This window comes from Schistocerca gregaria, chromosome 3 (assembly GCF_023897955.1).
Source record: "Schistocerca gregaria isolate iqSchGreg1 chromosome 3, iqSchGreg1.2, whole genome shotgun sequence".
NCBI lineage: Eukaryota > Metazoa > Arthropoda > Insecta > Orthoptera > Acrididae > Schistocerca > Schistocerca gregaria.
Window position 1 is genome coordinate 641795046 of NC_064922.1, and position 27812 is coordinate 641822857.

Here is a 27812-nt window from a genome sequence, read left to right on the forward strand (position 1 = left end):
GAGCCCCGATTTGACTGTGCCCCACTCGACCCCACTCACATCCATTCTCAGTCCTGTGGAAAACGACCTTTTTCTGTCTGTAATAAAGTAAGCTACACTCCGTATTCCATAATGGTCCAACATGTGGAGCAGTATTTTGTGATCAACACAATAAAACTCCTTAGTTAAGTCAAAAAAGAGGCCTAGCATTCGAAACCTTTTGTTTAATCCATCTAGTACCTCACAGAGAAAAGAGAATACAGTATCTTTAGTTGTTAGTACTCCTAAGACCAAACTGTATATTTGACAGTAAATTATGTGAAATATAATGATCAATTATCCTGCCATACACAACCTTTTCAATTACTTTAGCAGACACTGATGCCACAGAAATAGGTCTAACACTGTCTAAATTATCTCTTTTTCCTTTTTTATAAAGCTGCTTAATGCTGGGTTCTTTCGTCGATCAGGAAACTGATCATACCTAAGGAAAAAATTACAAATATGGCTCAGCACAGGGCTAACATGTGGATATCTGTGTGATCCATTAGTCTTCAGTAATTTAACTATTGGCCCAGTTTACCCCTTCTCAGTATCACAGAAGTGTATTTAAGATATCAGTCTCAGAAAAGCGTTTCTTAGCAAAGTTATATGATTTCTTGTGTGAACTAAGTTGGAAAGAAAAATATTGGTATAAAGTGGGTAACTGCGAAGAAACCATGGGTAACAGAAGAAATATTTCATTTGATCGGCGAAAGAAGGAAGTAAAAAAATGCTGAGAGAAATTGAGGAATACAGAAATACATGTCGCTGAAGAATGAACAAATAGGAAATGCAGGGAAGATGAGACGAAATGTCTGCATGAGAAATGTGAAGAAATCGAAAACGGAATGATTGTTGGGAAGACTGACTCAGAGTATTGGAAAGTCAAAATAACATTCGCTGAAATTAAAAGCAAAGGTGGTAACATTAAGGGTGCAATGAGAATTTCACTGATAAATGCAGCGGGGAGATTTGTCTCATGTAATAGAAGAAGAAACAGGAGTCCATTTAGAAGAGATAGGGGTTCCATTGATAACATTCCATCAGTATCGCTAAAAACGTTGGGGAAGTGACCACAAAATGACTATTTTTGTTGGTGTTTAGAATGCATAAGTCTGGCGACATAGCAGATGACTTTCGGAAAATTATCAGCCACACAATTCCAGATACTGTAAGAGATGGCAAGAGCGAGAATTATCGCACAATCAGTTCAACAGATCATGCATCCACGATTTTGACAAGAATAATATACAAGAGAATGCAAAAGGAAATTTGAGGATGTAGTAGATGACGATCAGCTTAGCTTTAGAAAAGATAAAGCCATGAAAGAGGCAATTCTGACGTTGCAGTTGATAGTAGAAGCAAGACTAAAGAGAAATCAGGACACGTTCAAATGATTTGTCGACCTGGGAAAGGCATTCGACAATGTAAAGTGACGCAAGATGTTCGAAATTCTGAGAAAAACAGGAGTAAACTATAGGGTGAGAGGGATAATATGCAATTTGTACAAGAGCCAAGAGGGAATAATAAGAGTGGACGAACCGGGAGCAAGTACTCGGATTAAAATTGGTTAAGACAAGGATGTATTCTTTCACCCATACTGTTCAATTTTTCCGTCGAAGAAAGAATGATGAAAATAAAAGCAAGGTTAGGTAGTGGAATTAAAATTCTAGGTGAAAGGATATCAATGGTACGAATCGCTGATGACATTGTTACCATGAGTGAAAGTGAAGAAGAATTACATGATCTGATGAATGGAGTGAACAATGTAATGAGTACAGAATATGGACTGAGAGTAAATCGAGAAAGACGAAAGTAATGAAAGGAAGCGGAAATGAGAACAGCGAGAAACGTAACATCACATGGTCACGAAGTAGATGAAGTTAAGGAATTCTGGTACCTAAGCAGTCAAATAACCTATGTCAGACGAATAAAGGACATCAAAAGTAGACTAGCAATGGCAAAAGGGGAATTCCTGGTCAAGAGAAGTCTACTAATGTCAAATACTGGCGTTACTCTGAGGAAGAAATTTCTTAGAGTCCAGCATTGTATGGTAGTGAAACATGGACTGTGGGAAAACCGGAACAGAAGAGAATCGAAGCATTGGAGATGTTGTGCTACAGACGAGTGTTAAAAATCAGGTGGACTGATAAGATAAGGAATGAGGAGGTTCTCCGCAAAATCGGAGAGGAAAGGAGTATGTGAAAAATATTGATAAGTAGAAGCGACAGTATGATAGGACATCTGTTAAGACATGAGGAAGTGACCTCTATGGTACTAGAGGGAGCTGTAGAGGCCAAAACTGTAGAGGAAGACAGAGATTGAAGTGCATCCAGAAAGTAACTGGGGACGTAGGTTGCAAGTGATGAGACGAAGACAAAGGCATTGGCACAGGACAGGAACTCGTGGCAGGCCGCATGAAAGCAGTTAAAAGACTCACTATTAAAAAAAAAAAAAGATAGAAGGTGAAATGGTTATGACAGATGCGTACAGTTTATTTGAAATGCATGCTGCTTTGTGTATATTTGGATGCCAAACACATGAGATACCTTTCCATTAGCTGCATGAGTTTGGCTGAGTAGTGCTCTGACGAGCGAGTGAGTCGGAATCATTTGTCGGTGCTGCATCATGGCAGAGTTAAGGAGCTAAGATGGTGGATGTGCCGCATAGAGATCTTTATTTGTTGAAGACAGGGATTGATTTTACATTATTGTTTAGAGAGACGACTCATTTGGAAAAAGGTAATTTTCGCAGTTTGTTTGCTGCAAACACTAGTTTAACAATCATTGCAGTGTAAAGATTTTGTCTTTAACGCTATCTACGTTCTGGTATCCAAGGAGAATTATCAGTCACATGTTCAGTATTCTAATTATTTCCCATCATGTAGATATTTCTTTAGGAGTGTAAAAGAGTAAATTTTACATGATTTGAAAAAGTCTCTGTTAGAGATATTCAGTATGGTGTACGATAATGCTGAGAAAGATAATATTGAGAAAGACGAATGGTTCATGTTAGTTCGGTTTATCTTTTTGTGTTATTAAAAAGTTTCAGTCTAACTGCAAAATACCCTCTTATTAATTTACAAAACACTCCATTGAAATTTATCCTCACTGTTTCAATTTAAAAAGTGTTTGGTGAATTGTTGCACTGTCACGCCTCGCAGCCTGGTAGACGAATTATAATGCTGAACTGCCACACAGTGATTTATTTCAGTTCATCATTTTTGTAGTGCAGACAGAGCAAACCCGTGTTATCCGTTGTTCAAAATAAGAATCTACTCTACATCTCTTAACAAACCTTTGAGAGAATATTAGAAACAATTTTCATTTGAAAATTTCATATGAATTCAGTGGATACGTTTTATAATATTGAACAGTTTTCGTTGCGCAACAGTTAGCGATTGTGTGCGATAGTTTCGAGAGAAAGCGATCCTGAGTGTAATTGTTAATCCTACCTTACACTCACTTAGTGATGGTCAGATAAGACTTAGATTGACTAATTGGTGTCACACACATCAAAAGTAATCTACAGAGTTATATTTGTGCTTAAATGTGGGGTAAAAAAGGCGATTCTAAATCAGACTCTGAAATAGAAATTTAAAAATATTTGCTTTCACATTGCTAGCGAGAGGTTTTGGCACACACACAGTAGACAGTTACTAAAGGTAAAAGTACAGTAGTTTCAAGTTTTTCCCCTACACAATCACACTGTGCAGGGCGTCAAATGGTGGCACACCGAAAAATAGCTGTTACTGGTGCAAGCTACCATCATGCCCAAGAAGTTTGGTGAAGCATGGCCGTAATCGTCGTACGCACTGACGAGCAGTTTGGGCGTATTGCAGCGTACAGGGCAACTCCACACCCAACAGCGATTCAGAGGAAGCAAGATTGTGGAAGTAAACAGCGTCACGCCTGTGCTTCGTCAAGAATCTGATATTCGAAGCAAATTACACTGGGGTGACAGAAATAATGTACTTCATTCTACGGTTTATTAGCTCAAATGTAGGCTTCAGCGAATACAAAACACAGCAGAGTAGCGTGTAGGAGGAAGGATGCAATTTTCGTTACAGTGGATAGATGGATCGGAAAGCATTGTGCTTTTGTGATTAAAACATATCTCTAATGTGGTGACAGCGTGAGAGCTACACTCCAGAACTTCCGACAGCAATTAAACACTGAGAGACATGGCGGAGTGCCTGAATGGCACACAGTTCAGAGGTTGGATGATTAGTTTCGTGCTACCGCAAGTGACAAGAATAAGAAGGGGATAAGGTATGGATGGCAGAAATCATTGAGAGGGTCCACGATGCTATTGACGGAAATCGTAGGCCTTCAGTAAACAAACGTGCTGCAGTTTTATGTTCAGGTGGAAGTGTTGAACACGTTTCCTAAGAAGGTTTGCCTTATTATCCGTATAAAATCCAGGTGATAAGTTATCCGGGACTGAGTATGACTCGCAGGAACAAGTCAGTACGAACATTATCGCCCTATTGGACGAGAAGAGGGCCATTCTTCCTAAGTTATTTATGTCGGGTGAGATACACTTCGAATTGACAGGCCACATGAAAAAGTAAGACATAACGAAACTGGAATGTGAAGCCACAAGAATTGCACGATACTGAGAAGGTCACGGTTTCGTACGCGTTTTCGGCTTCCAGGATTATTGTACACTACTGTCATAGTAAACTCGGAATATTACAAAGCCCTCGAGACAGCTATCCTGATTCGTGAATCACAGAGACAAGGCGTTGATTTTACATCAGTTTGTTTCCAGGGAGATGGGGAACGGCGCATCGAGGCATGATGCCAAATTTGCGTATGGTGTTCGACGTTTCAGGGCATCTCGTGGCCAATCAAATCCCTCGATCTGAGTACTAGCGATTTCTTTTTCTGGGGTTACCTCAATAGACGGGTGTTTGCGTTACGTATAATAAAAATTCCTTTTTTTTACGCAAGCTCATATTTGACCTCTTGAAATAGATCTTTTACTGCCTAAAAATTTTATTGTAAATCCTTTGTTGCCTTTACGACGTTATCACGACTTATCAGGACAGTAAACTGTATATTATGCTGTTTGAAATAACAAGTGCATCTCATTTCGTTTGAAATTTTATTTAAGTGGTTAAAATAATCTTTAATTGAAAGCCATTTTTATATTGCCAAATGCTGTAACATATTTACGAAACCTTTGATTTACCTTGTCTCCAACTTTATCCACGTCTGCTGTAAAACGAACTTTCTGATACACCTTTCTTTTCTACGTCGTTACTATGCAACTCACCATGAATTTCCTTCATTGTATTGATATTTTCATTAAAAAGATTTATGAAGTATGTCAACATATGAATACGTTTTGGAAGACTTACACCATTTTTTTCTCCGTCTCATATCTTAACGGATGAAATGTGACGTTCACCCAACATTAGATTCTGTTTTATCCTGTCCATTCTCTCATCGTTTTCAATTGATCTTTTATCATACTTTTTCGTTGCCTTACATCCTCCCATAGACGTTAATAAATAATTTTATTTACTCAAGAGTACTGTATCATTGTCCTATTATCGTTCATTCTAAAATATCATCTTGTATTGTAGCATCACACTGTAGGTGCTCCGTCCCAGTCGTGGGTTTGTGTTTGTATTTTTGACGTCTCTTAAACGGCTTCCATAAGTTCTTAAAGAATGGCTCATTTCATCTATGTCAGTGATATGTAGAACTTGTTACTTAATTTAACCTCTTACACTTCCGTATTTTCAACTAAAGAATAGACAAATCACAGAATGAAAAAAACCGAATCAACATACTATGGTATTGTCTCTTCAATAAGAGAAAGTATAGTGCACAATGAAGCGCAGTATGTAGTAGCAATGAATTGTTTGTTGAGATTTTGGTAATTAAGAATTTGACCATTTTGGATTGCTTAATTGACAGTATCCATAACATATGAGAACTGATAAGATCTGAAAACATAGCACTAACACCGTCGTAAAACTGGACGTGAGTTACCTTCAGCGAAAAATTATGTATTTCCTTAGGAGTTAAATTAAAATTATGCTATTTTTGGAGAAATGACTCATGTATCAGTAAAACTTTGGCCAATGGAAAACGGAAATTAAATCTACACGTACTTTTTTGTTATTTGGACATCTGTGGTAAGATCTTATGCGAACAACCTGCGAGGTCATCAGTTCCTAAGCTTACACACTACCTAATCTAACTTTAAACTAACTTACGCTATGGACAGCTCACACAACCATGCCCGACGGAGGACTCGAACCTCTGACGTGGGAGCCGCTCGAGCCATGACAAGACGCTTCAGATCGCTCGGCTTTTTGTTATTGAGCTCCCTTTTAGTAAAATATCACCATTGCTGAAGCTGTTTGTAAGGCGCCCCTTTAGCGATATTACTCACCACTTAGCTTGCAAACGACGGTTGAGTTCTGGTTTTAAGGGTCCTGCACGTGCCTAACTTGTCGATGTTACTACAGAACCTCCTAACAGTGTGTTGTACAGTTATACCCCAGTACCTGAGTGGTTTCATCCCTGCTGCCCTGAGAAAGTTGGCAGTGGCAGGACTGCTGAGCTTCTCCGCCTCACTGCTTTGACAGCCGGCCGCCTCTGCCTCAGACAATGCGTGACCCGTTTCGGTGCTGGGAACGCAGCCAGTCTTCCGCTAATTAACTTTCGCTTGTATCTAGCAGCGAGAGTGTATAAATTTGCAGTTCTCCTGAGATTTGGTCCGTTGATGCTCTGTATATAGAAGGCAGTTTCCCCCAGCTTTCATTTCATTTCTGTCAGCGCTGCAGACGCAGAAACTTGTTACACTTGTCTCGTTCAGTGGACGATGTGCATTATCCAGGCATTTATTTAAACTTTGGAGTATCTTGTTGCGATTGTCCTTATTATTTTGGTGACATTAACAGGTGGAGTGTAACAAATTGTTGTCTACCACGAGAAGGTGACGGAACAAATTAAGCAACGCGACACTGTTGATACAGTTACGGGGAAACCTCACGTAACTAATTGCTGTCGTTTGGAGCGGTCCTCATAGCCTCGGGATGCGGCTCTTATGTGGAGCATTGATTTGCCTTCTGGTAATAGCAGAGGCTGTCTTGTTGCAAGATGAAGAGGACATCGCTTCCATTCAGCACCATCGCAGCAAATATCTGCCTGCTGGTTTCACAGACGCTGTTCACATGTGCCTCGCTGGTTCTCAAGGTAAGAAATTGTAGATAAATCTTACTAGCGGGCCAGCAATAACTAAATTTATTCAGTTATATATTTTGTATTTGGCTACACATTTACAGAATTTATCATACTCAAACGAAACAGAATTGGATCTCCATAATTATCACTTTATTTTTTACTGAGTATAGTGGTGACAGACCGGGAGAGTTGTGGTAAAATATTTCTTTGGTGACAATGCCTCCGGCAGTTGCTTAGGCACTTGAAGATAATAATTGTGGTGATATGCGATACTTGTTAGATGAAATTCATAGTCTATTTCCTTTAAGGGGAAATAATAAACGCATACTTTTTCACTTTGTTTTTGCCTTTCCTATTTTCATAGCGGAGCTGAAGACTCCATGCTTCGTTCCCGTACGCTTTCTAAAGCAGAGTGAAAGTTTCTAACGTTAATGTCCTTAGCATAGTGGAGAGGGTGGTATTAATACGCTGTATAGCCAAGTATAAGAAAATATGTAACCCAAACAACTTGTCACACCTAAAAGCCCCTTAATCACTCTGATAATTGATCAACTAATTCAAAATAGTCATTATCCGAGGCAGCTTACCGACTCCTTGTCAGCAGGGGAAAACGCCTCGTTTTCTTTGGCTCCTCCCTTGTTAGCAAAAAGAGGACCCTATTTTGATATCTTCATAATAAAATGTATCAATACTTGGCTATTTCTCATACAGCTGAGATATCAGAATGAATTTGTCCTGAAATGATGTAATGATATTGAGTATTACTTGAAGCTATGAACGACCTCTAGGCAGGTAGCATTTGTATTCAACATACCATTGTCCCTCCACGACTGGTGTGTTACATTTCTAAGAATCATATAGCCAGGTATGCAACTTTTGAAAACTTTCAAAACGATTCAAGAAAGTCATTTATAAACAGAAAAACGCAACTACTAATACTTAGTTCCTGCTGCTTCGAATCCTTGAAATTTAAAAGAAATGCCAACATTGAACGAAATATTCCACCTAATATTGTAGTTTAACTCTGTTACACCAGCTAGAATGTGTTCCAAACTGAAGTTCCGTCGTGCTTTGTCAAATGGCTGTCAGACTTTTCTTTCAAAAATGGTTCAAATGCCTCTGAACACTATGCGACTTAACTTCTGAGGTCATCAGTCGCGTAGAACTTAGAACTAATTAAACCTAACTAACCTAAGTACATCACACACATCCATGCCCGAGGCAGGATTCGAACCTGCGACCGTAGCGGTCGCTCGGCTCCAGACTGCAGCGCATAGAACCGCACGGCCACTCCGGCCGGCCGAAAAGTACAAGTAAGTCTTCCAGATACTCCAGAGAGAGGGAAACTTATCGCCTATGTTCCACCTGCATACAGATTTAAGTATCTACCTATAAACTACGTGGAGATTCTTAACTCTGACTCCAATGAAGACAATGTAAGTATTATACGGACGTGTTGTGTTAAAGCAGGAGAAACTTATTTTTCTCAGCCTAGAACACTGTTCTCCAAAATACCGGCCGATATAAGTATTGCAGAATTGGGATTGGTTGACACAAACGTCATTCCACAAGTCCTAAAAAGTAGTAAATGTATCACACAGACTTAACCTAAGGACATAACACACATCCATGACCAAGGCAGGATTCGAAACTGCGACCGTAGCGGTCACGCGGTTTCTGACTGAAGCTCCTAGAACTACTCGGCCACAGCGGCCGGCCCTCAACGGCGATTCGGCATATATCCTACAGAGTGCCTGGTGGGACTCGTCATCCACAAACAGCCATATTCAGTCTGTGCCAGGCATGTTCGACACGGTTCATGTCTGGAGAACATGCTGGCCACTCTAGTCGAGGGATGCCGTTATCCTGAAGGAAGTCATTCACAAGTCGTGTACGGTGGCGGCTCGATTTGTCGTCCATGAAGACGAATGCCTCGACAGTATGCTGCCGATATGGTTGCACTATCAGTCAGAGGATGGTATTCATGTATCGTGCAGCCGTTACGGCGTCTTTCATGACGACCAGCGGCGTATGTCAGCCCACATAATGTCACCTCATAACAGCAAGGCACCTCCACCTTGTTGCAGTCGCTGGACAGCGTGTCCAAGACGTTCAGCCTGACCGGGTTGACTCCAAACAAGTCTCCGACGAGTGTCTGGTTGAAGGCATAGCTGACACTCACGGAGTAGAGAGAACTTGATGCAAATCCGGAGCGGTCCATTCGGCATGTTGTTGGGCCCATCTGTAGAGCGCTGCATGGTGTCGTGGTTCAAAGGAGGACCTCGCCATAGGCGCCAGGAGTGAAGTTGCCTATCATGCAGCCTACTGCGTGCAGTTTGAGTCGTAACACGACATCCTGTGGCTGCACGAAAAGTATTATTCAACATGGTGGCGTTGCTGTCAGGGTTCCTCCAAGCCATATTCCATAGGGAGCTGTCATGCACTGCAGTAGAACTGTAGCTCCTATGTGGCCTGAGCGAAGCATGTCGTCGACAGTTCCTGTCTCTCTGTATCTTCTCCATGTCCGAACACCATCGCTTTGGTTCACTCTGAGACGCCTGGACACTTCCCTTGTTGAGAGCCCTTCCTGGCACAAAGTAACAATGCGGACGCGAGCGAACCGCGGTATTGATCGTCTAGGCATGGTTGAACTACAGACGACACAAGCCGTGTACCTCCTTTCTGGTGGAATGACTGGAACTTATCGGCTGACGGACACCCTCCGTCTAATTGGCGCAGCTCATGCATGTTTCCATATTTGGGCAGGTTTAGTAGCTTCTCTGAACAGTCAAAGGGACTGTGTCCACAGTCAAAGTCTCTCTTCAGGAGTTCTGGGACCCGGGGTGATGCAAAACATTTTTTGATGTTTGTATGTTATTTTCAGTTATTTTTCACAGAAACTGCGTAGTATGCCACTGTGGCACAACAGGCAGGAGGCATGAAAAAACTCGCCCCCCACCCACAACTGGCTGATACATCTGAGATAACCGTCGGTTGATAGACTGTGTCCCAATATGGTGGTCTCTTACGTACATGAACTCGGTAGCCGTGTCACCTGTGCCCCATATGATTATCGGCTGGTTCCTGGCAACCATTTAGTGAGCGTAATGGAACAAATTATAATGCTCCCCTTTATAAGTAGACAGTTTGAACAAAAGTACCCCCATATATAATAGTATATATTAATATGGCGTTTGCCAACACTTGGCCTTCATGACGGTTAGGTGGAGACACTTCCCATGACGTGCCTTAATGTCTGTGGATGAGCCGGATTCCATTCTTCTACAGGAGTTGACACCAGACAACATGTGTTGTTGGACGCGAGTATCTAGAGCGAAGTCGACGTCGTAAGTCACGCCTTTGTGTTCAGGTCGGAACTCTTAGAAGGCATTCCACTTTAGGCATGATTTTGTCCGCTAGCCATTGCCTCAAACATGCTGCTATGTAACAAGGTGCATTGTCATGGTGTTAAGAACAACCGTCGTCTCCATACCGTTCCTCTGTTGTACTTAGTGCACAGTACTCTATTGTGTGTTCGTATCCTTCCGCATTTAGAGTTCTCGTAAGCACAATAAGGGGAGTATACCCTAAACACGAAAAATACGTACAATCCGAACGTCACTTCCTCTGTAGTTCATTGCTTGCACCACACATAACGGCATTTGTCAAACTCTTCCACCGTATTACCACAGGGTAAGCCATACTGATCATTCCGAGTCACTCGTTTCGTGTCATCCACTCAAACGTTACTTAGCAATTATTACAGAAACAAGTGGCTTGTGCCGAACAGTTTGACAATTGTACCTTATTCTTTTTAACTCGCAGTGCACCCTATTCTTTTTAATTCTCAACCCACAGTCTTTGTGGTAGCTGGACAGCAGGTAGCACTTTGGAATTCACTAATGATTCCTTCCGTCGACTTCATGCGATTTCATACACCATCCTCTGCAACACTCGGCGGTTCTCCGTCGGTACATGACGTCTGACTGGTCTCGGCTTAGCACTCGTTCTTGTTCGGATTTCCGCTTCAGAGTCACATCACCAAAAGTCGACTTGTACAGCCCTAAGAATGAAACGTACCTGATGGATTTAATTACTGAAGGACATCCAGTGAGCAGTACACATCCGAAGTCACAGGGTTCTCCATGGCGAATGTTCTGCTGTCACTGCTTCTCTACTGGTAACACAATACTTGTTATCTATTAAGGCATACGTATGAATTCTAGTGCCCTATTCCACTCGTCGGCTTTGAGCGATTACGTCATACCAGAGTCAAGGACGCTACATAAGAGAATCTTTGAAAGCAGTGGATTATATTCGTAAACAAAGGAATGTATCATACATCAAAGCGTAAGTGACAATTCACGTGATTATTTACTTAGCCACGAATTAAATCGAAATGAAGTGAAGGTAAAGAAAATAAATAAGAACAGTACAAATTTAAATTCCGCTGTAGTATAGCGCGTGGTGCGGTAGTAAATTATAATAATAATTGTTGAATCTAACAGAACTACTGCTGGGAAGTGAGTATTTTCGGAGGGGAGAAACTAAAATGTAACACGACACCGAGAAATGAAATATATAATAACATATACGAAACAGTAACATGAAACGTGGAAAAACTCACACAGTAATACCACAAAAGAAGTCAGTACACAAATAACGAAAATTGACAAAATGTAACTAATACTGGTATCGGTAACTAGAATTTACCTATACGGGATAAGTGTAGTTACCGATTCCAATACTTGTTATACTTTCGCGTGAGTAACAGAGCAATTACAAATGCAGGATACTATTATATTTCAGTGTATACAGATGCCGGAAAAACAATCTAAATAATGAACTATGGAATGGTTGGAATCGGTAATTAGAATTTGACATGTATGTTGAATTCTAGTTAACTATTCCACTGTTTGTAAATTTTTTGGAAGTTTTGTAACTTGTGTACTGGCTTTTCCTTTACGATTTCTGTCTCTCTCTACATTTCATGCTACTGTTCTTTATTATGTTTCGTGTATGTTGTTATTTATTTCCTTTTCCCGTTGTGTTACATTTCAGTTTCTATTCGTGAAAAACCACCACCCTTTCCCAGTAGTCCCGTTACATTCAGTAATTATTACTAAAAATTAGCGATGCTTCATAATATTACGACTCCACTATGCGCTATTCTATAGTGGACTTATAGATTCTCTGTACTTTACTTACTCGCATAAATTAGAGTAATAATTTATTTCAGATATGTATCACTGTTTGTTTTCGTTATCTCCATTTCTTTTCCGTATAATTCGTGGCCAAGTACTTATTCACGTGAAAAGAGACTGTAATTTTGTCTTGTGTTACATTGGTTTGTTTGCGAATGTGGTTAGTTGTTTTGAGAAATTGCCTCTTTGATCATTCGTAGTCCACTGGTGGAATCGGCCACTAGAACTGACCCGGCTATTTACAATTTCTTGTAGAGTCGGTTCAAAAAATGGTTCAAATGGGTCTGAGCAATATGGGACTTAACATCTTAGGTCATCAGCCCCCTAGAACGTAGAACTAGTTAAACCTAACTAACCTAAAACATCACACACACCCATGCCCGAGGCAGGATTCGAACCTGCGAGCGTAGCAGTCGCGCAGTTTCAGACTGCGCGCCTAGAACCGCGAGACCACCGCGGCCGGCATGTAGAGTCGGCATAAGTTGATCCCTGACAGTAGCAATGGGCTAGACGTGGCAGCTTCGCGCGTCAATCTCAACCAACAACGTAACGCGATTTTCTTAACAATTCTATGGGTACGCAACAGTATCGTCACAGCTCTAGACAGTTGGAAGCTGGCAACAGCGCTGCCAGTTCACAGGGACCTTCTCAAGGCGCCTCACTATAGGAGATAATATTGGTATCTGAAATCTATTCGCAGTTGGAATATGGACAACCATCATTTGGCTCTGAGCACTATGGGACTCAACTGCTGTGGTCATTAGTCCCCTAGAACATAGAACTACTTAAACCTAACTAACCTAAGGACATCACACACATCCATGCCCGAGGCAGGATTGAAACCAGCGACCGTAGCAGTCGCACGGTTCCGGACTGCGCGCCTAGAATCGCGAGACCACCGCGGCCGGCAACCATCAGTTGTATAATGGAATGACGAGAACGAAAATCTGTGCCGGACCGGACTCGAACCAACATTTCTCGCTTATCGCGAACGGTCGCTTGACCTTTTGAGTATCCGAGCACGACTCACGGCCAGACCCGAACTTTTATACGTCGTCAACCATGTGTCTGCAACATGTTTTCGCAGGATCATTATGTATATTCCTGAGTTGAATACGATATTGGAGTCCTGTGTTATTCCGAATTACGTTGCAATGTTCCCTCGTACATGAATGCATGTGCGAAGGGATATTGCATTGTAATTCGAATTACTGTAATATCGTAATACTAGTACTGGACTTGAAACTCGTGTGTTCGCCAGAGGGCGGGTGGCCGGCCGCTGCCGGAGTGAGGGGAATACTTCCGTGCGTGGGACGCGGCGCGCTGGCCGCGCTGTCGGCCGCGGACGCGGAGGAGCGCGTGCAGCTGGCGGATGGCGTGACGCTGTCCGGGGGCGGCGGGGGCGGCGCGGCGCGCACCCTGCTGGAGGACGCGGGGGCGGGCGGCGTGCAGTCGCTGCTGGACGCGTCGGCCGCCGTGCTGGGGCGGCGCGCGCTCTCCTGGGACATGGCCGACCTGCTGCCGGGGCTCGCGCTGCGCTACAGCCCGCCGCACGCCGCCGCCGCCGCCGCCTACGCCGTGGACCCCGTGAACGCGGCCGGCGTCGTGGAGTTCGTCATGGTGCGCCGCCAGCACCCGCACGACTTCGATGTCCGCAGCATCGGGCTGGGTACGTTTCCTGTTTCACTCATCTAAAAGAAGAATTGAATTCCGAGATCTGTGGTGACAGGAGAGCCAACCATAAATCTTCCAACCTGGCAGTAGGAAAAATCAGTTGCACTGAGGGCACAAGCTTTATTGACGGGCTTCGTCTTTTGGAGGCTTCTCCACAATTTCCGCGTGGGAAAAATACAGAAAAGCAGACATTTTTGTTCTCCTATATTACATGCTAGAAGTATTTCATCTTGAACATTTACGCCTATACGTGTACATGTACGTTTACGTCATTACCCTGCTATTCACAATAAAGTGCCGGGCAGATGGTTCAGTGAAACACCTTCAATCTGCCTCTCTACCGTTCCACTCTCTAACGGCACACGGGAAAATACAGCAATTAATTTGTTGTGTGTGAGCCCTGATTTCGCTTATTTTATCGTGACGATCATTTTTCCCTATGTAGGTGGGTGCCAACAGAATATTTTCGCAATCTGAGTGGTTGGAATTTCATGAGAAGATTCTGCCGCAACGAAATACGCCGTTGTCTTAATGGTTGCCACTCCGATTCACGTATCATGTCTGTGGCACTATCTCCCCTATTTCGCGATAATACAAAACGAGCTGTCCTTGTTCGTACTTTTTCGTTGTCATCCGTCGGTTCCACCTAATGCGGATCCCTCACATCACAGCAATATCCAGAATAGGGCAGACAAGTGTGGTGTAAGCAGTCTCTTTAGTAAATCTGTAGTACGTTCTAAGTGTTCTGCTAATGAATCACAATCTTTGGTTTGTCCTACCCGCAACATTATCTATGTGGTCGTTCCAATTTATGTTATTTTTAATTGTAATCCTTAAGTGTTTAGTCGAATTTGCAGCCTTCAGATTTGTGAGACGTACTGCGTAATCGAAATTTAGACGATTTACTTTAGTACTCAGGTGAATAACTTTGCACTTTTCTTTATTCAGCGTTCAAAAAATGGTTCAAATGGCTCTGAGCAATATGCGACTTAACTTCTGAGGTCATCAGTCTCCTAGAACTTAGAACTAATTAAACCTAACTAACCTAAGGACATCACACACATCCATGCCCGAGGCAGGATTCGAACCTGCGACCGTAGCTGTCACGCGGTTCCAGACTGAAGCGCCTAGAACCTCACGGCCACAACAAGCGGCCTTTATTCAGCGTCAACTGCCACTTTTCGCACCATACAGATATCTTGTCTAATGATTTTGCAATTCGTTTTGATCATCTGACTACTATACAAGACGATAAATATCAGCATCATCTGCAAACAATTTAAGAGGACTACTCAGATTGGCTCCTACGTTGTTAATATAGATCAGAAACAACAGATGGCCTATAGCACTTCCTTGGGGAACGCCGGATATTACTTCTTTATTACTCGATGACTTTCCGTGTGTTACTACGAACTGTGACTTTTCTGACAGGAAATCACGAATGCAGCCACACAACTGAAGTGACACTCCATAGGCACGCAGTTTGATTAGACGGCACTTGTGAGGAACGGTGTCGTAAACCTTCTGGAAACCTAAAAATAAGGAATGAATTTGACATCCTCTGTCGATAGCACTCATTACTTCGTGAGTGTAAAGAGACTCTGTTAACTGGTTTCTATAACGGTGAAGTATTTACTGTGTGTACATAGACATTTTTTGCAAGTACGAAGTCACCGGAGCCAATTGGAGAGAGGGTGCATATTCCGTTCCCATCTGAACAGCTCGTGCTCAGCACAGTGTGTTGTCATGTAAGTCCGACACTTGCAGGCAACCAATGACAGTACTCCATATTATACCAAGAGACAACATTTGCGATATTTAATAAGGAGACAGAGATTTTATGCAACATTCTAAAGAGGAAGAAAATCGTGTAAACAAATGACCTCCTCATTTGACGTAATTGTAGTGTTTAAGGACGGTACATTTTAGGACAGTCGGTGGTGATTACAATGGTATGTGAATGAATTTTATGTTCATGTGATCTAAATCATCTTCATGCTATGAGTACCGAAGCCAGTGTTTTTATGGAACACCTTTCTTAACTTATGATTTCTCGATACACGGAAAAAGGATGCTGAATGTGTTGTAATGTAGGTATAGAGGCATACATCGGAAAACAAAAGAGCCAGTTGATCCATTTTACTGTATAAATCATTGCACGATGGACAGCATCCCGCAACTGCTGTCGTGTTATGTGTGCCCCGGTTTCTTCAGCAACCAAGTATTAGGAACGACCTGCAATTTTCAACGCCATCCATAGCTCTCTGGCTAATATTAGCAGAGCAGATACTGCATGGATATGAGGGTACTCGTACTTGCCCGTTTCTCGAGATCACAACCTCAGTTTGTTCAGAACATTTACAGATGTTCGTGGGGCAGACTCTACGGTCGTTGTCGGCTGCTCAGTGGTCGTGTATGGTGCTCGCTCATGCAACAGGTTTCCAATGGAACCCATTCCGCAGTTTGTCAAAGCGTTAGCAAAGCCAAGGAACTTTATTAATGCGATGTTTCCAATTCTTTTGCACATGTACGAAAGAACAGAAGAGGCTCGCCAGCCATTTGACCATCTTCTTCTGTGCGGATGAACAAACAGTGCCCGAACTCTTACGGGAATCGTCAGGAAAGCCGCGAGTAATGAGTATAATGGGCAGGAGCACTATGAATATAGTGCTGGACAATAATTTGCGAATGTGGGTCTCACGGGAGGCGTGCCAGAGATAAGCCCCTGCAGTCGCACTGTCCTTTGTGTCCTCGGTGGCTCAAATGGACGCCGGCACGGTAGCTCAGCGTGTCCGGTCAGAGAGTTGGTTCGCCTCTGTAATTAAAAACTGAGTGAAAGATTCAACAACGAACTTAAATGAATGTCATGTGATGTTCGCAGCAACCAAACACAACGATCAACAACGAACAAAATAAAAAAAAGATAGAGCGTCTGCCATGTAAGCAAGTGGTCCCGGGTTCGAGTCCTCACCGGGGCAAATATTTTCAACTTTTCCCGTTGACTTCCATCAACGCCTGTATGCAGCTAAGGGTATTTATTTCATTGTAAAGTACATCGTGATGGAGGTTTACAAGTAATTCTGCGCCGCCACCCTCCCTACCCCCCCCCCCCCCCCCCCCTCCAAGCACTCCTCCAACCTAATAAGTTCTATTTGACGTTAGTGTAACGTATTTGTGGAACCATACTTGTTACTGTGGAGTTAAACACTAGATTGAACGTGAATCTGCTTAAATAAAAGACAGGAAACACCAAAACCAACGTAATTCCTTGCCTAATATTGTGCACAAAAACCATTGACATTAAAAACATCTATTGGGCGTCTTGGAATAGATACATACAGGTCCTGTATAGTTTTCAACGTAATATCGTACCATCCGTTCTCAAAAAGAGTAGCAAGTTTCGGCAGCCACGATAGAGGTGGATAGAAAACACCCACCCTTGACCTCTAAAGTAGACAACAAAGGCTCAATAATGTTAAGATTGTTGGCCAGGGAAGACGCGACAATTCATCTTCGTGTTCACAAAATTAGTGCAGGACGATGCGAGCTGTATGAACAAGGGCTCTGTCGCCATTGGGAAACATACTTTGCACCACAGGACGGACATTTTCAGGCGGAATCGTTACATTGTATTTGGTGATAATGGAATAACAGCATACGGCTATCCAAATCATTACCAGACTCCACCATGGTTTACTCTTGGGAGGTAAGATCGGTCAGACATTGGATAATACAAGACTCGTTCAATCAAATGACATTTTTCCATTGCTCCAGAGTCGAGTTTTTATGAGTTCACACTACCTTTTCCATTCAATACCATTTTCACCAGTAGTGAGTGGTTTTGAAATTCCAGCCCACTCTGTCATTTCCTACATTGGTGGGCCTTTCGTTCTGGGTTGCTGCTGACTGAGCTCGCGAGTGCGACAGCAAGTTCTGCAGTGACTTTTGTATGTATCGTCCTCTTATTTTTCTTCTCAGGCCTCTTCAATGACCGTCCGTTGCAATCACTCAACACACACTTCTCGTTCATTTTGCGGGATGATGTTTCTCAGATTTCGTTGTAAGCAGTATATATCTTTGATTTGGTATCTGTTGAAAGGCCAAACACTTCGTCTACCTTGGTTACGGAAGCACCAACGGCACGAACATGAACAGTTTGCCCACGCTAGAATCCACTTCTACATAATGCACTCTCAACTACACAAAAGAATGTTTTGACAACGGTTGATACTTGCAACATATTGAGAACATCACACAGATGCCGTTCCTGGTCAAATTCAATAGCGAAACCTGCAGGTTCGGCTAAAATCTGTATTAATGTTCAAGCGTATATTTCTTGCTGTGTTTACATATATTTTCCAATCTTGGGGCACTGATTATTGTACCAAACGAAATTGTTTTTATTTTTAGAACAACTGAACTTCATAGACTGATGCTTTCGCCCGGTATAAGACAGCCAACACAATGTAGGGACATGTCATCTTCTTTATAAGTAAAACCGAGCGAGGTGGCGCAGTGGTTAGCACACTGGACTCGCATTCGGGAGGACGACGGTTCAATCCCGCGTCCGGCCATCCTGATTTAGGTTTTCCGTGATTTCCCTAGATCACTTCAGGCAAATGCCGGGACGGTTCCTTCGAAAGGGCACGGCCGATTTCCTTCCCCATCCTTCCCTAATCTGAGCTTGTGCTCCGTCTCTAATGACCTCGTTGTCGACGGGACGTTAAACACTAATCTCCTCCTCCTCCTTTATAAGTAAACATCTATTTCTACACTCTACAGACCACAGCGAAGTGCACGGCAGACTACTCCCTGCGGTGTGTCACTTATTGGGCCTACCTCCCATTCCAATCGATCATGGAGCATGGGAGGAGTAACTGCTTAAATGCGTCTGCCCATGCTGTAATTATTCTGAAGTTCTGTTTGTGGTTCCTACGGGAATGATACGTGATGGGTTATAGTATACTCTCACGTGATGATGGTTCTTGGGCGTGTTTAGAAGGGTTTCCAGCGATACGCTGCCAATTCAGGTTCCTTTGAATGTCCGTCATGATCCGCCATGGTTCAAACAATCCCGTTACCATTCGTCCTGGCCTTCTTTGGTTCAAATGGCTCTGAGCACTATGGAACTTAACATCGGAGGCCATCAGTCCCCTAGAACTTAGAACTACTTAAACGTAACTAACCTAAGGACATCACATACATCCATGCCTGAGGCCGGATTCGAACCTGCGACCGTAGCGGTGGCACGGTTCCTGACTTTAGCACCTATAACCGCTCGGCCACACCGGCCGGCCCTGGCCTTCTTTTGTAAGTTCAATATCCTCTTGTATCCATATTTGGTATGGGTCCCACAGACTTGTACGGTATTCTGGGATAGATTTGTTAAGTGTTTTGTAGGCAACCTTCTTTGTGGACCGTCATTCTGCCAATATGTTACCACTGATCTGAAGCTCACACTTACTTTGCCTACGACTGAGCATATTTAATCGCTCTAATTTCATATGTCTAGAAATTATTAGACGTAAGCATTTTTATGAATTTTCGAATGCCGTCTGTGAATCATTGGTACTGCAGTCACAAACTAAGCTTTTGTGACTTGTGAAGTGCACGTTTCTATTTTTCTGAAGCAAGTGTTCAGTCTGTGCACCACTTTGAAGTTTTATGTGAATCTGACTGAATATCTGTGGAGCTTTCCAGACGGTATGTAATTATAGTAAACTTAGTCATTTGCAAAAAGTCTGAGGTCACCATTAAAAGAATCCGCCATGTCGTTCACATAAAACAATAACAGCAGGGGTACCAGCACACATCTTTGAGGCACGCTTGAAAACACCTCTATATCTATCGATGTCTCTCCATCCAGGACAACATGCTACGTCCTCCCTGAAAGAAATCATCAATCCAGCCAGAAAATTCGTGTGATACACTAAATTGTCACGCAATATGTAATAAATTATATCTGACTGCAAAAGATACATTTGTGCTTGATTTGACATCTCCCTCAGTTTCCCTTCAGCATCTAACAGTCATTCGCAATCTGAAACAAGCTTATGTGAAGCAGATCCCTCCTTATGTTCCATAGAGTCATATCATAGACCTCTCCAGTCCACAGCTGCAGAATCTCAAGACGACTGTGATGATAAAAAATCTGAATGCACTTCTGTAATTTCGGATAGTTCCATGGGGGACGTGTCACACCGTGCAGAATAACTTGAAGTAGACCCTTTATCAGCGGAAGAATTAAAATCGTTCGTTAAGGCAACCAGGAAATTTAAAAAGCTGTTACCCATCGCCAAAATATATAAAGGGAATAATGAAACCTTGAGACATGTCGTTGACAAAATCCTCATTAAGCCAAAAGACACAAACGTACGGAACAGATTACAAATATTATCCCTAGAAATATAAATGAAAACAGGATGCAAAATTGTGACATGATAGCGTCTGTCATAAAATACCAGCAGAACACAAAATATTAACCAGGGGCCCACAGACAACTCTAATCTATTTAACTGGTACACAGAATCCACAACAACTCATTAAATACATGCAACTAAACCTGCAGTATTATCGAGTAGCTACGTACAGTCTTACGCAACTTATCCTGCAACCCACTATGAAGAAACATTTCTCCAGTAACCCTAATGTTTAAACAGTAATGTGGTTGGAATAGAAAGAAACTATAGAGCAGTCAGGGGAATGCGCGATAACAAGCAGCAGTGATCGTGACGAAGACATTAATAGGTACCATACTGCTGCAACAATTTACAGACGAAGACGTAGTGATCCTGGGGTCATTTGATCCTGGGGTCATATATGAAGATAGAATATATATGGACATAACAGGACTCGTAATTACTGACTTCCATTAACTAGATAACGTGTTACGTTTCACGAGTGGAACTGCAGCGGAAGCATTGACAGTAATGCTCGAATAACAATGGGGCACGATAAAACCACTAATGGCAGGGCGAAAGACATGTAAGCATATCTGAGTGTTAGTAGACTTTTTATCACGATAGAACAGTGTGAAGTGACTACATACGAAAGTATTACTGGGATAAGTAATATACAGGGTGTCCCAGAAATGTTGCAACTGAGTTTGGGGGGTGGTACAGGTTGCCTTGAGGAACAAATCGAGGATAAAAACCTGTGTGAGTAAACGTCAGCCAACAACGCTACAGAGCGTCGAAGTTAAAGGCACCAGGACGAGACAGTAGGCCATATTTTCGTCAGCAGGCTTGACTTTGTGCGGTGACGGGCCGTAGACTGAATGTCTCGCAATGTTGTTTGTTAGTCAGTGATCACCACTGACTGCCACGATCGCCAGTGAAGAAGATGGAGCTAACTGCTACATTGTTTCCTGCGAAATCGATGTTCTGCTGCTTCGGTGAATGATGGTTTCGGACAGTGCTTTTCATTTGCAGTTAATTTTTCTGATGTATACCGAAAAGCGTTGGAAACTTTAGGAGTTTCCAAGTGAAAAATAAACTACGGATTGTAACAAATGCCCAAATCTGTCATCCAGCATAGCAACAGAGCTTCGTATTTATAAGAAACAAGACCTTCTACGCAGTAGCTAGCTCCTTCTGAATGGCGGTCGTGGCAATCTTTCACAAACACTGAATAACAAACAATATTGTGAGACGTCCCGCCTACGGCCCGTCAGCATACGAAGTCACATTTGCTGCAGAAAAGATGGCCTAGGGGCAGGCACTGGCGCCTGTAACTTCGCTCTGTAGCGTCGTTGTATGATTTTTCTATAAACTGGTTCCTATCCTCGATTCGTTCTCCAAGATAGCATCTACAAGCACCGGAAGTTCGTCGGAAGATTTGTGGAGCACCCTGTAGACCCACCTCTAACGACTGTCTCGTTCGATCATTGCATAACTGGAAATGCTGTGATGAAGCAATTACAGAATTACCACATTTAATAAAGTTGCAGCTCACTATATCAGTCAGTGGTTTCGATGGTATTAAATACGCAGTCAATGAGAAAAAATAAATTATTTTGAAAAGTTTGCTAAACAAGAACTGGAACAAAACAAGTAAATCGAACTGCCAGAATGACTTTAAAAATATGGACACTGAACTGAATAGGTAGGTGGCAAATGAAACGGACATCGACACTATCTTGACAGGCTATAAATCTGCTATGGACACCGCATGGCAAGAAGGCCTTCATAGCAAAAGAACCATCGCGAAGTGGGTGCCGTGGTGGACAGCCGAATTCACAATCCAGAGTACAACAGGTAATGCTGAAAGACAACTGTATCAGTGAAGAATAACATCACGACCTTATCGTAGGGAAGTGTATCTTAAACAGAGCAAAAAATATGCATAGACATTTCGTAAATAAAAGCTACAATCATGAAAGCGACTCTCCATGGAATGCTGTTTATCAGTTAGCACGAGGATAAATAAGGAAGGGTTCTTTCATTAGGACGCTTCAAGAACGAGGTAGTACGATTACATTAATTTTAGAGGATATGTTGAACTACATGTTGGACTATTTCATACTAGTGGATAAAGAAGTCGAAGATAATGAATATCAGAAACAAGATAGCGCTTTACCGTAACATCTGTCAGGAAAATGGAGATAAGGGTTTCACACATTAGAAAATTTGTGAAATACTGGAACAAATGGTCTCTATAAAGACACCAAGAGAAAATGGCCTTCATAGTACAATTCCACCTACGGTATTCAACACGTTGCTGCAGTATGTTACAATAGCCTACAGTCGTTGCCTTCAAACTGGATGCTTTCCAAAACTATGTAAGAGAATGCAGCGTAGGAATCACCAAGTTCCGCACAATGCCTTTTATTTACAAAAACGAAGATCCTGTAAAAACTTTTAACCAATTTAATAATTAATTTCATCTACTCCAGAGATCTACATAAAAATCAAACTGGTTTCACATTACAATAAGGCACGACTGACAAGTTTTAGACAGTCAAAAGGTTTGTCATTAGCACTCCCACAAGAAAAATGTGATCATGGTGAGTTTTGTTGTACCGCGTGGTTATAGTTAAACTGGCGATCTCGTGAGTGCTACAGAGCGAGGTGGCGCAGTGGTTACACACTGGACTCGCATTAGGGAGGACGACGGTTCAATCCCGCGTCCGGCCATCCTGATTTATGTTTTCCGTGATTTCCGTAAATCGCTCCAGACAAATGCCGGGATGGTTCCTTTGAATGGGCACGGCCGACTTACTTCCCCATCCTTCCCTAATCCGATGAGAGCTATGACCTCGCTGTGTGGTCTCCTTCCCCAAAGCAACTCAACTCCTGGGTGCTCCTGTGCGGGCTGCGTACATTGAAGGACGCTCAAACGTTGTAGGCATGTTCATTAAACGGTGTATGCTGAAAAAATAATAGACTTCCTGACAGTAGGTAAAAATACGTCTCTATAAACAGTTTGAATGTGGTGTGCGTAAAGGGGAACGATCAAACACATAATGATGGTGGTCCTGGCACGTTTATTAGGAGGCAGTCACAAATTAAAACATGTGTTCATTATGATCTTCGTACTCAGCAACATGCTACATCCGTAACATGGCTTGGTCGGCAATTGCTCGCAGCATATCCAGTGTAATCAGAGCGGTATGTCGCCGTATACAACCTTTCAGATCAGGAAGAGTCTGGATCAGCCGTGAAAGACACGATTATTCAGATACCCTCAAAACCAGAAGGTACACAGATGTAGGCCAAGGGATTTGGAAAGTTACACCTCTTGAAATTGCATAGATTTGTTGCGGTCAATACGAATGTTTCTCAAAGCAAATCTTTAATTGGCATGCTATATATAGAGTTTCTCCATGTTGCATGAAAATAGTGGTGTGGACACAGTTGCGTTTTTGTAAAACTAGAATCACGTGTTGCACAATGAGATCGTTATTAAGTGCAGATGTCACTGTACACGTAACAGGACAGCGGGGTGTCATCTCCCGAAGAAAAACTGACTGAGAATGTACGAACTTGTGAAATCACACCCCACAGTCACGTAAGCTGAGTGTAGTTAAGTTTCTGGCGGAACAGCAGTTCTGTGCAGTCATGGCACAATGCCGATTAAAACATGTCTCGCCCATTCAAAGAATATTACCTTGCCACATGCCATTCATTTCTTTGCGTACCAAAAAACGAATGGCAATGTCACGGGTTGTAGCCTGTCTTGGTGCTTCATCTGGTGCACATTCAGAGTCTTGCAAGGATACCAATGTAAAAAGAGCTGCAATATCATTTGAACTTTGATTAGGGGCACACACTTCCCGTGACACGCGTCGTGCATTGGGTGCAGAATTTGAGGCATATTCTGAATCGTCGGCTATAGTCATAACTACTTTATCAAAATCTGCAACGCGAGTGGGCCGTCTCCTTCTCGCAGCTGCACCACCAAATTCACCTGTTACTTCAAATTACTAGATCATGTTCCTGCATCCGTTTACTGACAGGGGGCCTCTTCACAGCTGTATCAATCGGAGATATTCCCGCAATCCCGCAATCCAGTGCTGCTATTGCTGCCGTTCTGATAAAACAACTTTAGAAGCAGTGAACGGTCTTTCTTCTCAATAGCATTGCGTTTCGTACGGAAAACTTCAACCTTCTTAACCCTCTACATTAAAGTTACGTCACAAAGGAAATCAACACGTATCGCCTAGCCACAAACAGCACACTATTGTGAAAACGGGAACATTTCACATTCTGACTGCTTACAGTGCCAGATTTTCAGCTGGTGAGAGGAAGTGGAATTATAATTTTTTAAGCATACTCCCCAGGTGCACCCATTAATTAACATACCTACGTTATTTCAGCGCACTGCAATGAATATAGCCCGCATTGCAGCGCGATCTGCATTCAAACACCGTCTATTGAAAACCACCTAAAACAAGCAGCCTTCGACGCAGTTTGGTGAGTAAGAATTTTAAAAATGTGAATCAGAATGTCCAGTGTTTCTATAAGACTTGTCACACAGCTTCTTTAGCTTCAGAATCTAAACGTTAAATGTTAACAACTTTCTAGAAGAGATAACAGCAAACAATCGACGTCCACAAGGGTCTTGTTGCAATCCAGGTATATGGAATGTATTACATAACTCGTTAGTTAGCTTTTCTCTCGTAGCGGTTTTTGAGGACCATCTACTTCTACTAACTAAAGGAAAAAGTTCTCTTGAAACTGGAAAAATTTGCAATGCCGACAAGGAATAATTCGTAACTAGAACCAACAAGAATAAACTCGATTTCAACGAATAAAAATCAAAAGCTACGACTATCAAAAGGAAAAGACGACCTGCATCACTCGTAACTATAATTTTTCTGCGGACTGAAGTGCTGCAAACTATTTGCTAAGGGGTGGTATTACCTGTATTACCGTGCAGCTCGTCGATGTATAGAAGCACTAGAGCGACAATACCACAGCATCAGAATTAATAAAGTGCAACGATTAATAAATTTAAATATGTTGGAAGCTTATAGGACGACATCCAATGAAGTGCTCTCTCTTTTATCACTATATCAGGACTAAAATTCCAGATAAAGCTACTGTAATAAGAGATGACTTCAACTTGCCGTCCATAAAATGGGAGAGCCACGAATCTGCAACTGCTGCCAGAGATAAAAAGTTGTGTGAGATTGTTCTAAATATTTCATGGTTGAGTAACTAACTGAATCGAACTTTTCGAATCGTTTGACGCCGAAGAGAGAGTCTGTGATCATAAGAGTGCAATGGCATCAAAGACTATGGGTGTCACAAGGAGCGTAGTGAAAGGTAGGAAAATATATTTGGTTATAAAGGATAACAGGAGACAAATTACAGAGTATATAAGAAGTCAACATCAAATATCCAGCTCTGACGACGAAAATATGAAGCACAAATGGTAACACCCCATGCAAGTACGTGCCGAGCAAGGTTGACACGGAGGGAAAAGACTCAGCGTGGTTCAATAGCAGTGTTAGAAACTTGCTGCGAAAGCAAAGAGAGCTTCACCTTCGATTAGTTCGAAGTCCAAGCCTAGTAGACAAACAGAATCAGAATAAAGCTAAAATCAATTATAGCAAAACAATGGGTTAAGCACTCAATGGATTTCGAAGTAAAGTTATGACTAAAACTCCTACTGAGTCAATAAATGGATCGAAATCATCTATTCAGTCGCTCAGTCAGCATGCTGCTACGAAAATAGATAATGACAGGGAGAAGGCCGAAATAATGAGTTCTTTCGCCCTTAACTGTTTCACTGTGGAAGACCATAACCCAAACCCTCTTTTCAATTATCACTCGATTGGTCGAAGGGCAGATATTGAGGTAATGATAGCCGAATACAAAATAAATTGCAATAGTTCCACAATGGAAAAGCTACAGGATCGAATGGGATTCCTGTAAGATTCTACAAAGGTTACGTAGAACCGCTTTTAACAATAGTTTATCGAAGGTCAGTGGAGGAACGCAGGGTTTGTAGCCACTGGAAAAACAGTAGGTCATTCTCGTTTTCAAGAAAGGCTGTCAGAGGCAGGAACAAAATTGTTAGGCCTATATTGTGGACGTCAACCTGTTGTTTAGATGTGGAACACGTTTTATGCTCACGCATGGTGGCATTCTTGCAGAACGAAATCTCCTCTACAAAAGTAAACATGTACTTCGTATACAGACGTTCTGTGAGATTAATGCTCTGTTCCTTGATTTCCGGAAGTGATTCGATACAGTTCCACACTGTCATTTAGCGAAAATAATATGAGCTTACCAAGAAGCGGATCAGTGACTGTATATCGAACTTGCAGGCATGATTTAACACGTTGTTCTTAACGGTATTGAATCAGTAAAGGTGAAGATAATTTTGGGAGTATTCATACAAACGAGATACTGAATATCCAATGAAGAGCGGCGTGTTTCCTCACGGAATAGCTTACTTTCTGGGAGAGCGTTACGGAGATTTTCTGTTGAAATTTCGAAAACATACGTTCCAAGAAGAGTCGGGAAAACTTATTATTTAAAACCAGATATATCTCGTGAAATGAACACGACGAGGGAGTCAGAGGTATTAGGTGTCGTTCGGAGCTTTACCAACAATTGTTTTCTTAGTCGCCATTTGTTAACGGAACAGAAAATGGCGGAAAGCACACTGGGACTAAAAATATTCTCTGCCACACTCTAAGGTGGCTTGCGGAATATAGATGTGGTTGTAGATGCAGAACGCCGCAGATAATACTTTTCGGATCCGTCAATCTATACATATTTTACAAGAGGATGTATGTATGTATGGGTTTTTCAACATCTCCAAAGCTACAGGACCGACTTCAGTCAGTACCGATACTCATATTACTTCTTGTATAGAAAGAATCGCTGGGGGGGTGGGGGGGGATTAAGTACTGCATACCAAACAACAGGATGAATGAGAGCACTTGGTTTTGGACTTGCAGCAAAATCTACACACGGTTTCAGAGCTTTAAGAAACATTTTCTAGCAGGCGATCCCCACAAAGTGATAAAAGGGAAAAAGTTCAGGTTAATTACTTTTTCGCTTTCATGCAATAAAATTGTCACATGAAGTTTTAATTTATTACTCCTTTACTACTAACTATACTCAGGACGCAGTTTTCATACAGTATTCACATATACCACTTTATGTACTTGCAAAATTATATCATTCTACAGTACTCGGTTCACGAGATATGACGTAATGAACTTTGAGCCACATCAAAATGAAACTGCATG

The 27812-nt window shown here is 42.2% G+C and overlaps 1 protein-coding gene across 1 annotated transcript in view; it reads left to right on the forward strand.

Annotated features, from left to right (window-relative positions):
• Positions 1-6786: 6786 nt before the first annotated feature.
• LOC126354598 (uncharacterized) overlaps positions 6787-27812 on the forward strand; it is a 50581-nt gene continuing 29555 nt past the window's right edge. The window contains exons 1-2 of the mRNA XM_050004350.1: positions 6787-7238; positions 13692-14099. Of these exons, the coding sequence (XP_049860307.1) occupies positions 7079-7238; positions 13692-14099 (568 nt within the window). The 5' untranslated portion in view covers positions 6787-7078. The remainder of the gene's footprint in view (positions 7239-13691; positions 14100-27812) is intronic.